The sequence below is a fragment of the Gekko japonicus genome, unplaced genomic scaffold (assembly GCF_001447785.1).
Source record: "Gekko japonicus isolate JY-2015 unplaced genomic scaffold, Gekko_japonicus_V1.1 scaffold467, whole genome shotgun sequence".
Classification (NCBI taxonomy): domain Eukaryota; kingdom Metazoa; phylum Chordata; class Lepidosauria; order Squamata; family Gekkonidae; genus Gekko; species Gekko japonicus.
This window is the reverse complement of record NW_015169787.1, coordinates 101,878-114,915: the sequence shown is the minus strand read 5'-3', so window position 1 is coordinate 114,915 and position 13,038 is coordinate 101,878. Positions and strand designations below refer to the sequence as shown.

General features: G+C 48.3%; 1 protein-coding gene across 1 annotated transcript in view; it reads right to left on the bottom strand.

The window, feature by feature from the left end:
* LOC107115279 (chromosome unknown open reading frame, human C1orf53) overlaps positions 1–5,922 on the bottom strand; it is a 28,410-nt gene extending 22,488 nt beyond the window's left edge. Inside the window, exon 1 of the mRNA XM_015416955.1 lies at positions 5,640–5,922. Within this exon, the coding sequence (XP_015272441.1) occupies positions 5,640–5,843 (204 nt within the window). The 5' untranslated portion in view covers positions 5,844–5,922. The remainder of the gene's footprint in view (positions 1–5,639) is intronic.
* Positions 5,923–13,038: the final 7,116 nt, after the last annotated feature.

The following is a 13,038-nucleotide window of genomic DNA, read 5'->3' as shown; positions in this document are numbered from 1 at the left end:
ACCGATGCTTGGGTTCTTTCCATCGTTGCCACCAGTTACCGGATAGAGTTTTTACAGCCCCCCACCCTCCCAATTTTCATGGTCACCCCACCCTCTCCTGCCCTACTAGAGGAGGTGTCGGTCCCTTTACACAAAGATGCCATCGAAGAGGTTCCACCCAAGACCCGGGGTACGGGATTCTATTCACGCTACTTCACGATCCCCAAGAGGGATGGGGGCATCAGACCGATCCTCGACCTGAGGCTGCTAAACTCCTTTATCGAATACCGCCATTTCCATATGGTTTCTTTGCATGTTATTCTCCCACTCCTCTGCAGAAGCGTGTGGATGGCCACGTCTCTTCATCTCAAGGGGCACCCTTCCATCCACCATCCCCACAATTGACTCTAACAACAGACGCCTTCCAGTGGGGTTGGAGTGCCCGCCTGAATGGCCTTTGCATAGGAGGGACATGGGACGCCCACTTCAAGGATTGGCACATCAACTACTTAGACCTCCTGGCAAAATTCACTCTTCACACCTTCCTACCACTACTCAAAGGGGTCTGTGTAGCCATCCTGACAGACAACACCACGGCTCTCAGCTACATCAACCGCCAGGGCGGCACAGTGTCTCGTCACCTCTGTGAATTGGCAATGCAACTGTGGGAATGGTGCAGATCCCACAATATTTCTCTTGTGGCCACCCATATCCAAGATTGCCTGAATATCCAAGCGGATCATCTCAGTCGAGGTCAAGTTCGCCTCCACGACTGGGAGATCAACTGGATCTATCTACTACCAGCCTTCCGTCTTTGGGGTTTCCCCAAGGTAGTCGTGTTCATCACCAGGTCCAACAAGAAATGCCCTCCATTTTGCACTCGCGGAGGGGCAGACCCGCTTTCATTAGGAGACGGACTCCTATATCCATGGACTCACAACCTTCTTTTCCTATTCCCTCTATTGCCTCTGCTTCCACGTGTGGCTCACAAGATTGTGATGGACAATGTGAACTGCATCCTAATAACTCCTTGGGGGCCCAGGAAATCGTAGTTTCCGATACTGTTGGATCTCATGAGGAACAAGTTCCAGCTTTCCCCCCCAGCCCCCGACCTTCTTCTACTGTCAAGCACGAGGCTCCTTTACCACAACGTTCCTCGACTGAAATTAACTGCATGGAGGATACCCAAGCTTCTCTCTCTGCACACGTTGCACAAGTGCTTCTGAACTCCAGGAAACCCACGACACGCAAATCCTACCTTTACAAATGTTCTAAATTCTGCTCCTTTTGGGGGTCATCTGAGCCCAGACCTTCCTCCATAGGCCTTAACCAAGTTTTAGAGTACTTACTTTCATTGGTGGATGCAGGCCTTTCACATTTGTCAATACGGGTCTACTTGGCAGCCATCTCTACCTACCATGACCGGATTGACGGTCCACAGTTGTTTCGCATACCCTCCCCAAAAGGTTTCTCAGAGGACTGCTGCATTTATACCCTCCGGGTCAAACACCTGGCCCAGCCGTGGGACCTGCCTCTGGTCTTACGTCAACTCACCCTTCGAGCCGCTCGCAACGTGCGATCTGAAGATCCTCTTATGGAAGATGGCCTTCTTAGTAGCTATCACATCTGCTAGGAGAGTCAGTGAGCTCTTGGCATTCAGACACGATCCACCGTACCTGTGTTTTCTACCTGCCGGGGTTCGACTGGTTCCTGATATATCCTTTCTTCCTAAGGTTGTATCTGAGTTCCACCTCCAGTCGAAGGTTTTGCTACCGGATTTCCCCCCCAATCCACAGAATGATGAAGAACGCCTTCTACACGCTTTGGACACTAAATGAGCACTTCTATTTTACCTGCAGCGGACACACCCTACACAGCGGGATCCACGTTTGTTTTTGTCCTATGCAGCTCACAGAATAGGAACTAGGATCACAGCTCAACGGTTTTCTAAATGGATTGTAGAACTGATCCGGCTCTGCTACCTTCTCGCAAAACACCCGCTTCTGTGTTCGCTTAAGGAACACTCTACTAGGGCGCTTGCCACTTCGACAGCGTTTCTTAGGGGAGTCTCCCTAACAGACATCTGCAAGGGTGTGGCATGGTCCATGCTGAAAACTTTCATCAAGCACTACACCCTTGATGTTCGTGGCTCCAATCAAACAAAAATGGGTCGACTTATTTTATCTTCTGCTTCGTGTTGACTGCCTGACAGCACCCTCCTCCAGGTAGGCTACTGCTTGCTAATCTCCCATGGTTGTGAAGCACAGAGACCACGTTGAAGATAAACAGGTTGCTAACCTGTAACTGATGATCTTCGAGTGGTCATCTGTGCAGTCACACCGCCCACCCATCCTTCCCCTCTGCTGTCAGGTCTATTTAAGTATATTGATAGCAGTGACAAAAGGAACTAGCTTTGGAAAACAAAACAAAAACAAAATAGCTTTGGAAAAAGTGCAGAAAAGGGCAACTCGAATGATAAAAGGGTTGGAACACTTTCCCTATGAGGAAAGGTTAAGGCGCTTAGGGCTCTTTAGCTTGGAGAAACGACGACTGAGGGGTGACATGATTGAGGTTTATAAGATTATGCATGGGAAAGAGCAGGTAGAGAAAGAGGTACTTTTCTCCCTTTCTCACAATACAAGAACTCGTGAGCACTCCATGAAATTGCTGAGCGGTCAGGTTAGAACGGATAAAAGGAAGTACTTCTTCACCCAAAGAGTGATTAACACTTGGAATTCACTGCCACAGGAAGTGGTGGCGGCTACAAGCATGGACGGCTTCAAAAGGGAATTAGATAAGCATATGGAGCAGAGGTCCATCAGTGGCTATTAGCCACAAGGTATAGATAGGGACTCTGGGGCAAGTGATGCTCTGTCATCTTGGTGCTTGGGGGGGTCAACAGTGGGAGGGCTTCTAATGTCCTGGCCCCACTGGTGGACCTCCTGATGGCACTGGTTTTTCTGGCCACTGTGTGATACAGAGTGTTGGACTGGATGGGCCTTTGGCCTGATCCAACATTGGCATCTCTTATGTTCTTATGTTCTAACTGGCGGGATCGCCGCACCCGCCCCTCTGGGCATGCGTGGTTGGGGTTCCTGCGCATGCCCAAGGTTCTGGCGCGAAAATCCTTTCTGAGCTTTCTACAACACCGATTGGTTCAGCGCAGGCACACTAAACCCATTGGTGTAAATGCACAGATGAGCACTCGAAGATCATCAGTTACAGGTAAGCAACCTGTTTTTCTCTTACAAAAGGAATTTCAAAGGGAGATTAGAAAGAGAGACTACTGAATTGCAACTATTTATATTTATTTATTTATTTATTTAGCAGATTTTTACCCCGCCCTCCCCGCCAAGGCTGGCTCAGGGCAGCACACAACAAGAACCAATAGGTAGACAAAGTACAATATTAGTATAAAAATACATACATTATTAAAAGCAATTAACAAAACAATGGCGGTATCAGTACAGTAAAGTGCATTTATCAGTCCATCCATTGTCGGCAGGCTCAGGCTGGAGACAGATTGACACCAGGCATAGATGGTAACACAGCTCCTAACTAAATGCCTAGCGAAAAAGCTCAGTTTTCGTGGCCCTGCGGAACTGTGCAAGGTTCTGCAGGGCCCTGATCTCATCTGGGAGCTCATTCCAGTAAGTTGGAGCTACCAGAGAAAAGGCCCTGGTCCTGGTCGATACCAGCCTGGCATCCTTATTTTTGGGGGGCAAACGGTTCTGTGACTGTAGTGCTCTCTGGAGAACTTGTGGGGAAAGGTGGCCCCTCAGGTAGGCAGGTCCCTGACCATAAAGGGCTTTAAAGGTCAAAACCAGCACCTTGAAGCGAATCCGGTATGCTATTGGCAGCCAGTGCAATGCCTTCAGCACAGGCTGGATGTGCTCTCGCATAGAGAGGCCCATCAACAGCCTGGCTGCCACATTTTGCACCAGCTGCAGCTTTCGGAGTTCCGCCAAGGGCAACCCCACGTAGAGAGCATTGCAGTAGTCCAACCTTGAGGTGACCATTACATGGATCACTGTTGCCAGATCATTGTGTTCGAGGAAGGGAACCAACTGCCTAATCAGCTGTAGGTGGTAAAAGGTCGCTTTGGCAGTGGCTGCTACCTGGGCTTCCATTAACTGCTACCTGAGCCTCCATTAACTAATAACGAAGCTCAAGACAATGCATCCACCTGAATTTAATTGAGACCTAGGTTTCCTGTTTCATTACCAATGCTGATTTCTCCACGCCTCTTCGGACAGTGCTGGCTCTTCGGCTTGGAAACGAAGATGAGCACTGACCCCTAGAGTCATATTTGACTAGTTTTTGAGCAAGGGAAACTATTCCTCTGCATATTACATCTAATCCAATCACACCTGCTATTACCATTTGCCCCCTAATGTCATTAAGCATCTGAAATCCCTCCACTTTCTGGTAATATTGGACAGACTTACAATCCAGCTGTATCCGAAAAACTCATACTCTGTCACAAGTGTTGTCGGTCTTCAAGGTGCTACTGGAATCTTGCTCTTTTCTACTGCTACAGACAAACATGGTTACCCATCTTGATATGTCCCTGTACATTGAAATTCCATTTTAATATCATGGCTAGTAACAATCATGTCCTTAGTTCAGCCCTCAACATGGTATCATTTTATCTAGTTTGTGCCTAAAATAGGTATCTTGTGTTCGACCAAATTCTTCTGACACTACTGGATTTTGCTACATGCCAGACATTCTATGTAACTTGAAAGTATAAATGCCGCCCTTGCATTTTCTGTGTAACTATACCCAAAAATGTCTCAATGCAAGACAGATTACATAAACTTTATCTGCACAGACAAAGGATTGCGAATTCGGGGGTTTAGGAAATTCTTGAAGGTGGTGCCTGGGACAGGCAAAGTCTGGGGAGGAGGGAGCTCAGGAGGGATGTGATGTGCCCTACTGTTGAAGCTGCCACTTCCTCCACAGGAAATGATTGCTGTAGTCTGCCGAGCAGTTGTGATTTCACAACTGCAGGCTCCGCCTTGAGGTTAGTAACATTTTACAAGTATAAACTATAGGGTATTTTGGTTTCATCCCGTTGTGACCCCCATACTGTAGGTCACGATTCTGCTGTTGGTTTAAAATAAAAATTCCCTTTGGAAGGAATGTGTTTCGAGACCTTGAGACTTTCATGGACTACAAAGGGTTGCCAACCTCCAGGTGGGGACTGGAGTATTACCACCAGTTCAATTGATTCCAGAGGACAGCAATCACTTCCCATGGAGGAAATAATCCCCTCAGAGCGGGAGCTCTCTTGCATGATATCCCCGTCCCTTCCCAGATTATGCCCGTCTCAAATACCGTCCCCAACCTCCAAGAATTTCCCAAGCTAGACACTCGGTAACCAGTGGTCTGGTTTGGTGATTTCCTTTATCAAGCGGATGGCACTCGAAAAGTTCTGCTCCTGGCAAACAGAAATCCAGAGGCAGCTGCTTTTCCAGTCACTCCCTGCCTGCTGAGGCCGTTAGACAGCAACGTTTTTAAGAGCTCAGCATTTTTACAAAGTTAGCAAGCAAGGAACTCCCAAGCTGGGTCAACTGATTGGTTGCATCAGCCCGGAGTCGAAAGGCCGTTGCACCACTCGGCGCCCCGGGCCAGGAGAACGAAACCATCCAACTCACTGCGCATGCCTCCTCATGGAGCGCAACGATCTTTTTCTCTGCCGCGGTTAACCCTTCAGTGCCCGCGCACGTGCTCTGAAGCGGGGCCTGTCCTTCTTGATGAGAGGCGCTCAGAGGCCTCCCCACGTGCTTGGATTCGCCGGCGCGAACTCTTACAACCGGGGCCGCCCTGCAGCAGCTGCGCGCCAACGACGTGGTTGCCATGAGCAACCGTAGAGGCTGCCAGTAGAGCAGAGCGACACGCGGGGTAGCATGCGGCTCCCTTCGATGACACGGGGAGCCGCCAGCCCTAACCTGGCGTGTCGAAACCTGAGCTGGGCTCCACCCCTTCTGCCTGAAGGCGTCTCCCAGACAATTGTTTATTTGGGCAGCGTGTACAAGTTACAGCTTTGCCTCGCCTGTTGCGGATCCCGCAGTGCTTAATGTGTGCTGCTAGGCTCACTCATCCTGGCGGAAGCCTAAAACTACTCTTATGGAACCACAGAGCGTTCTTCTCCCTTAGCTATAAAAACTGCCACATACTAGAGGTGAGGGGACGGTACGGCTTCCAGATTAAAATCTTTTTTAGAAACAAAATTGTTCCTCCGCTAGTGGAGGGTTGATAATCACGTTTCCCCAGCAATAATCTGAAATATATATGGGGGGGGGGGAGGATGAAAGCCACCCTCACCTTAATGTCTATTGTAGGGAACCTGCTTCTTCCGAAATTAATCTGTATTGTATTCCTCATTGGGGAAATGTGACTTTTTGCCCATTTCCCAACTAATAGTTGTCCTTTTTTATTTGAAAGAAAGGCTTCTTAATGAAAGAAAGGCTTCTTAAATATGGGATAAATAGGGATAGCTATTGCATAAATTATATCTTGTTTCAAAAGTTACCCTGTTGGCGTATAATGTCTGACTTCTAAAGAGAAGCACACATCTTTCAGATTTACAAAGGCCCCTGCCACACGGCAGGGGAAAAGCCCTTTAAAGCGCGGCTTTTAAAAGCCGCGCCAACGTTGATACGGCTCGGCGGGATCCCACGGATCCCCCGGCCGAGCCGCCTTTTCTCCCCGGCGCGATCAAACGCCGGAGAGAAAAGACGGCTCTAACCGGGAGCCGGCCGATCTGCGCATGTCGGAGCATGCGCAGTTCGGCTCCGGCCCGGGGTTGAGCCGGCGCAAGGGAGCGCCGGCGATCAGACGCCCGGGAAGAGGTGCCTCATCCGTTTGAACCACCGAGGTAGGTGGTTCAGTTTGAGGCGGTTCTTCCCGGGTTTGGGCCAGTTTGGAGGCGGAAGCAGAACGCTTCCCAGATGTTGTGGTGTGATCGCGCTGCTTTGATCCGCCTCCAAACTGTCCCGTTCCCGGGCCAAATCGCCTCGTGTGAACGGGGCCAAAGTGAGTCATGGGATTGTATAGTTCTACTTTTGCTATAACATTCGAATCTTTACAACAACAAGAAGATGCTCCTTTGGCATAGAGAGAGGGAGAATGCACACTCGTGTCATATTAGCTAATTCTCATGCCTGTAACTGGATCGGATGGGAATCGGATATTGATCTTACAAATACAGACAATTCAGTGAACTTTTAGAAGAAAACATAAAATGGAGAAAACTTGTTGAAGCTCTAGCATACACACTAAAAACAGAGGAAAGAGCAACTGGTTTAGCCTCAAGACTTTTGATTTGTTTAGAAAAAATTTATACCACCTCTCCGAGAAACCTACCTGAGGCTACATACAAAGTAAAACATGAGAAAAACATGAAACATTAAAAGTTACCAATTAAAATCCAGAAGTAAAACACTCAACCACAGCATAAACAGAAAACATTGAAATAACAGCTTGCAAACTAAAAGAACACTATAACCAGTGTTCCCTCTAAGCTGAGTTAGTGTGAGTTAGCTCACAGTTTTTTAGCCTCCGGCTCACACATTTTTGTCTAAGCTCAGGAAGGATGGCTCCAGAGCAAAACTTATTTATACAGTAGCCAAATTGCTTGCTCACAACTTTAATGCCAGTAGCTCACAAAGTAGAATTTTTGCTCACAAGACTTCACAGTTTAGAGGGAACATTGACTATAACATGGTGTTAAAGGTGATACAGAGTCTTGGACTGGATGGGCCATAGGCCTCATCCAATATGTCTTCTCTTATGTTCTTATGATCTATCCGTTAATTAAAACCTGGATGAACAGAAATGGTTGGGCCTGACTCATAAAGGAAAGCAACTTAGGCAACCAGGCAAAGCCTCAAGGAAAAAGGCATTCCATAAGCAAGGTTTCATTATTGAAAAAACCTATCTGGTTACCACCCATCTCACCTATCAGGGCTTGTGTGGCAGAACTTAACTGGCAACTACAAAGTTGCATGGTCAATGGTATAAAATGCAGTTGAAGAGGTCTAGTAGAGCCAGCAGGGCTCATGTGCATATTTTAGCTTGTGCTGTTGATATAATCTCACATTTCAATAAACCTGGCAAGTGCCAAAGCTGTAGCTTGTGGAATTATTACATTGCTATAATGGTGTCTGACATCTTAAGAACACTTGCTAGGGTGTGTTCCCCATTGAACAAAGTTGAGTAGGATTCTGAACTGACTTTTTCAGGATTGCTTTTTAACAGGGCAGTTTGATAGTGAGTTCCTCTTGTCTATGACCAATCAATGGGGTTAGCTGAAAGTAATTTTGTATAGGATTACAGTGGGATCACATGCACCCTCCCCGCAGCAGATTCCTCTCTTAAGTAGACTTAGGGGCCATATTGTGGCCATATTGCGCTGATCACTGGATCCGGCTGAATTGGCCAACTATCAGCCAGTTTCCAATTTGCCCTATTTGGGCAAATTAATTGAGAGGGTGGTGGCGATACAGCTGCAGGGCTTTATGGATGACACTTCTGTATTATATCCCTTCCAGTCCAGTTTCCGCCCGGGACACAGGACAGAGACGGCGCTGGTCGCTCTTACTGATTACCTCCAGAGGCATCTGGATCAGGGCGGTTCGGCGGTACTGTTGCTGTTGGACCTGTTGGCCGTGTTCGACATGGTTGATCATCAGCTGCTGACCCACTGCCTCACCGACATGGGGATCCAGGGGCTTGCCTTGCAATGGCTCACTTCCTTCCTCCAGGGTTGGGGACAAAGGGTGGCACTAGGGGAACAGCAGTTCAGGAGACACCCGCTAAAGTGCGGAGTGCCTCAGGGGGTAGTGCTTTCCCCGATGTTGTTCAACATCTATATGCACCCCCTTGCCCAGATTGCCCGGAGGTATGGGTTGGGGTGTCACCATTACACTGATGACACCCAGCTCTATCTGATGTTGGGCGGCCAGTCAGACTCCAGACTGGAAAATCTGGACTGGGCCTTTCAAGCCGTGGCTTGTTGACTTAGACTGTGCTGGCTGAAGCTAAATCTGGTGAAGACGGAGGTCCTGTGCCTGAGTTGGGGCGGTTCGGGGGTGGGGATCCCACTCCCGACCTTCGGTGGGGCATCATTAGTGCCAGCACCGGAGGTTAGGAGTTTGGGAGTGCTCCTGGATACCTCCTTAACAATGGAGGCCCAGGTAGCAGCCACTGCTAAGTCGGCCTTTTACCATCTTCAGCTGATTTGGCAGTTGGTTCCCTTCCTCGACTGTGATGACCTGGCTACAGTGATCCATGTTATAGTCACCTCAAGACTAGACTACTGTAACGCTCTCTACGTGGGACTGCCCTTGTCGCAAATTCAGAAGGTGCAGCTAGTGCAGAATGCCACAGCCAGGCTTTTGATAGGCCTTCCTAGATGGGAGCACATCCAGCTTGCACTGAAGGCACTGCACTGGCTGCCAATAGCATACCAAATTCGCTTCAATGTGCTGGTACTTACCTTTAAAGCCCTATATGGCCAGGGTCCGACATACCTGAGGGACTGCCCTTCCCCATATATACCCCAGAGAACACTATGGTTGGGGTCACAACATCGATTAATTATCCCAGGCCCTAAGGATGCCAGGCTCGCTGTCGCCAGGGCCTTTTCAGTGGCAGCTCCATACTGGTGGAATGAGCTCCTGGGAGAGATCAGGGCCCTGTGGGATCCTCTACAGTTCTGCAGGGCCTGCAAGAGCTCTTCCACCAGGCTTTCAACTAGGAGCTGCCCACCACGACCACCAACATCTGTGGTAAAGGGCTGGCCCCAGCTTGATGATTGAGCCATACCAGTGTGAGATGCCGGAAGATGGATGCGTTGGAAAGCTGGCTTATTACATCATACAGCACGCCATCTTCATTACCGAAGGAATGATTATTGTGAGCACTTTGATTATTTGACTATTTTAAAATGTTTAAAATGTTTTTATTTGGATTTTATGGTACCTGGTACCTGTTAATGTAAGCTGCCCTGAGCCTGTTCGTGGGGAGGGCGGGATACAAATGGAATAAAATAAATAAATGAATGATGCCGACTACAAGGTCAACTAGGTTTCTTTTAGTGAATTGATTGTTAACCAGCTTCACACCAGACTTTGCAGCAACCAAATGTAATTGTGCAGTCATCAGTAGATGCTCTTTGAATGGTTGTTCATTTTATTTTTTAATTTTATTTTTTAAGTGCATTTATATTGTTTTATTTTGTGAGCTGCCTTGACGAGATCTCTGATAAGGTGGCACAGAAATGTTTTAAATAAATAATTTCTATACTGTGAAATGCTTTGCTTGCAGTGGTGGTGGAAAGTGCCATCAAGTCACAGCTGACTTATGGTGATGCTGTAGGGTTTTTGAGGCAAGAGACATTCAGAGGTGGTTTGCCATTGCCTGCTTCTGCATCATGACCCTGGGGAGGTCTCCCATCCAAATACTAGACAGCTTCCAAGTTCAGACAAAATCAGGCTAGCTTTCAGGCCCAAAGCCACGGGGGGCATTTGGGGGCGGTGCCCCCCATGGCTGAGCACAGCCTCACCCCGGGAGGATGCCAGACCCCCCCACCCCAGTGCGCTGTGCTCCTTACCCTTGTCTGCAGTGGCCTCGCTGGCTCTTCCTGCTGCTCTGCTGCAGCCGAACAGGAGGGAAGGGAGAGGGGCAGCCTGCAGACAAAGGGCATGCCAGGTGCATGGCTCAAGTGGCCAAGGAGCACCAGTGCGGTGGGCATCCAGGCCGGTGGCCTGGGTGGCCAGCTCTTCATGCTGCTCTACTGCAGCCCACCAGGTGCATGACTTGGGGGGCCAAGGAGCACTGGTGCAGCTAGTGGGCGGGTGGCCTTGGTGGCCAGCTCTTCCTGCTGCTCTGTTGTGGTTGAGCAGGAGGGGAGGGAGAGAGATGGCCTCACCGGGTCACCCTCCCCTCCTGCTCGGGAGCAACTGGAAGCAGGAAGCAGCAGTAGAATCTCAAACTACCCAGTGATGCAGACATTTTCAGATGAGTTGACAAACATTAGTAGGTTTCCCCCTGAGGGAATATGAAAGCAGCAGATTGTGTGAAGTATGGCCTTTTCCCTTTTAATGATTACCTCTTTGCTTAAACTTCATATCAAACTCTAGATATGTCTGTGTTCAGTCCTGTTTCCCTGCGCATTCCAGGGCTCTTTTTGTAGCAAAAGCCCAGCAGGAACTCATTAGCATAACAGGCCACACCCAACAGCAGACACTCATTAGCATATTAGGCCACACACACCCTGACAGCACAGCTAGTAGCACATTAGGCAGCACCCCCATGTTACCAGAAGTGTGGTCATCCAGCCACACCCACCTTCTGCTTCTTATCCTGTTGACCTTGTTTGTTGTCAAAACCCAGGGCTTTTTTTGTAGCAGGAACTCCTTTGCATGTTAGGCCACACACCCCTAATGTAGCCAATCCTAATGAGTTTCTGCTGTTGGGTGTGGCCTATTATGCTAATGAGTTCCTGTTGGGCGTGGCCAACTCGCGAGCCAGCCGAAACTCCGTTCCTGTGCGTTCCTGCCCAAAAATAGCCCTGTATTTTACCTTTCCCCATAAATTTACTGTTCACGTAACCAGATACTTTGCTGCTTGTTCTCATAAAATATGTGGGCAGCAGGTCTTGAAGTGATGTCCTGTGGAATATCAGGTGCAAGACTGCCTTCTCCAGTATGAACTTAACCAGACCCTGATAGTATGCAGTGAGACACTCCTTTGTGTGCTGCCACTGTTTCAGGTTTAATGGGTGGCAACATATAATGGCTTTTTTGTTGACAGAACAAGATTTGGAATGACCTTCTCTATGAGGTGTGATGGGCCTTTACCTTCAAGCGTTTAGGTGGGCATTTACATCTTCCACCAAGCTCTCTGGCTCTCTGGGGCTGTTTCAGTTCTGGCCAAGGGAAGAAACTGCAAAGCCTCCTTACACCAGTGGCCCAAAGCAGGTCAGGCGATATTCCTGTACACTATAAAGGTTTCCAGGCTTGCCTGGTGTTTAGGATTGCCAACACGACTGGAGAAAAAAAATATAATAGAGGATTAATGTGCAGAAATGTGCAGTTGAAGATTTCCTGGCATGGAAGTAAATAACATTACCTGGTAAATAATGTCATTAAGCTTCTGTTAAAAAGACAGGACTCCCCCCTCCTCAGGCAGCTGGCAACTCTATTTGTAACTCATGATGTATTCTCTCAGGGTAAGAGAAAGTAGTTTTCTGGGGGGGGAAACAGGCTGCTACGCTCAGAATCCTCTGGCAGTGAAGGTTATAGAATTAAAACATCTCCAGCCTTCTGGTAACAGATGGGGGACAAACCTCTCCACCTAGAAACACAAAAAAGCTGGAAACATTAGTACCCATTTGAGTCCCTCTCCTCTTCCAGAAAGGAGGTTAAGAGATATGAGCTGCTTGAAAACCTTATTAGACTGTACAGAATCCTAGGGGAGAGGCTAAGAATTGTCATTGTACCAGAAGAACCTCATTAAAGGCATTTCCGTTGTGTTAATTGCAGGGGGTGGGTGCTGGGAGTGGGGTGTGCTGTCTGGAGTCAGATATATGTTATTAATAGTGTTAGGCTAAAACCAAGGTTCGAAGGTATATATACACACACACACTGAAAGGGAGTCCTTAAGGTGGGAACCTGGGCTTTCACTAAGTGCTACCATTTGCATCCAAACAGTTCTAGCACTTATGTACTTCTTTTCCTTCTTTCCTTAATGTCCTAACCCACAGGTTCCTATGACTGGCGTATCCTCATTATGCTTCCTGTTAGAGAAGTTATTGTAGAGAGGGTTATTTGCAGAATATTGAATAGGTTTGAGCTGGGCGGGAGAGGAGGGAGGATAATGTGTGTTATGACAAAGTCACCCTTCTAAATAGGTGGCTGCTTTACGTACTAAATTTGATGAAAAGAGACCTACGCAGTCATGCTGGCACTATGGGGCAGTGGCCACTACTGAACCCCAAGACCTGCCTCAGTACAGGAGTAGGTTGCAGACATTGCCACCTGCCCTCTG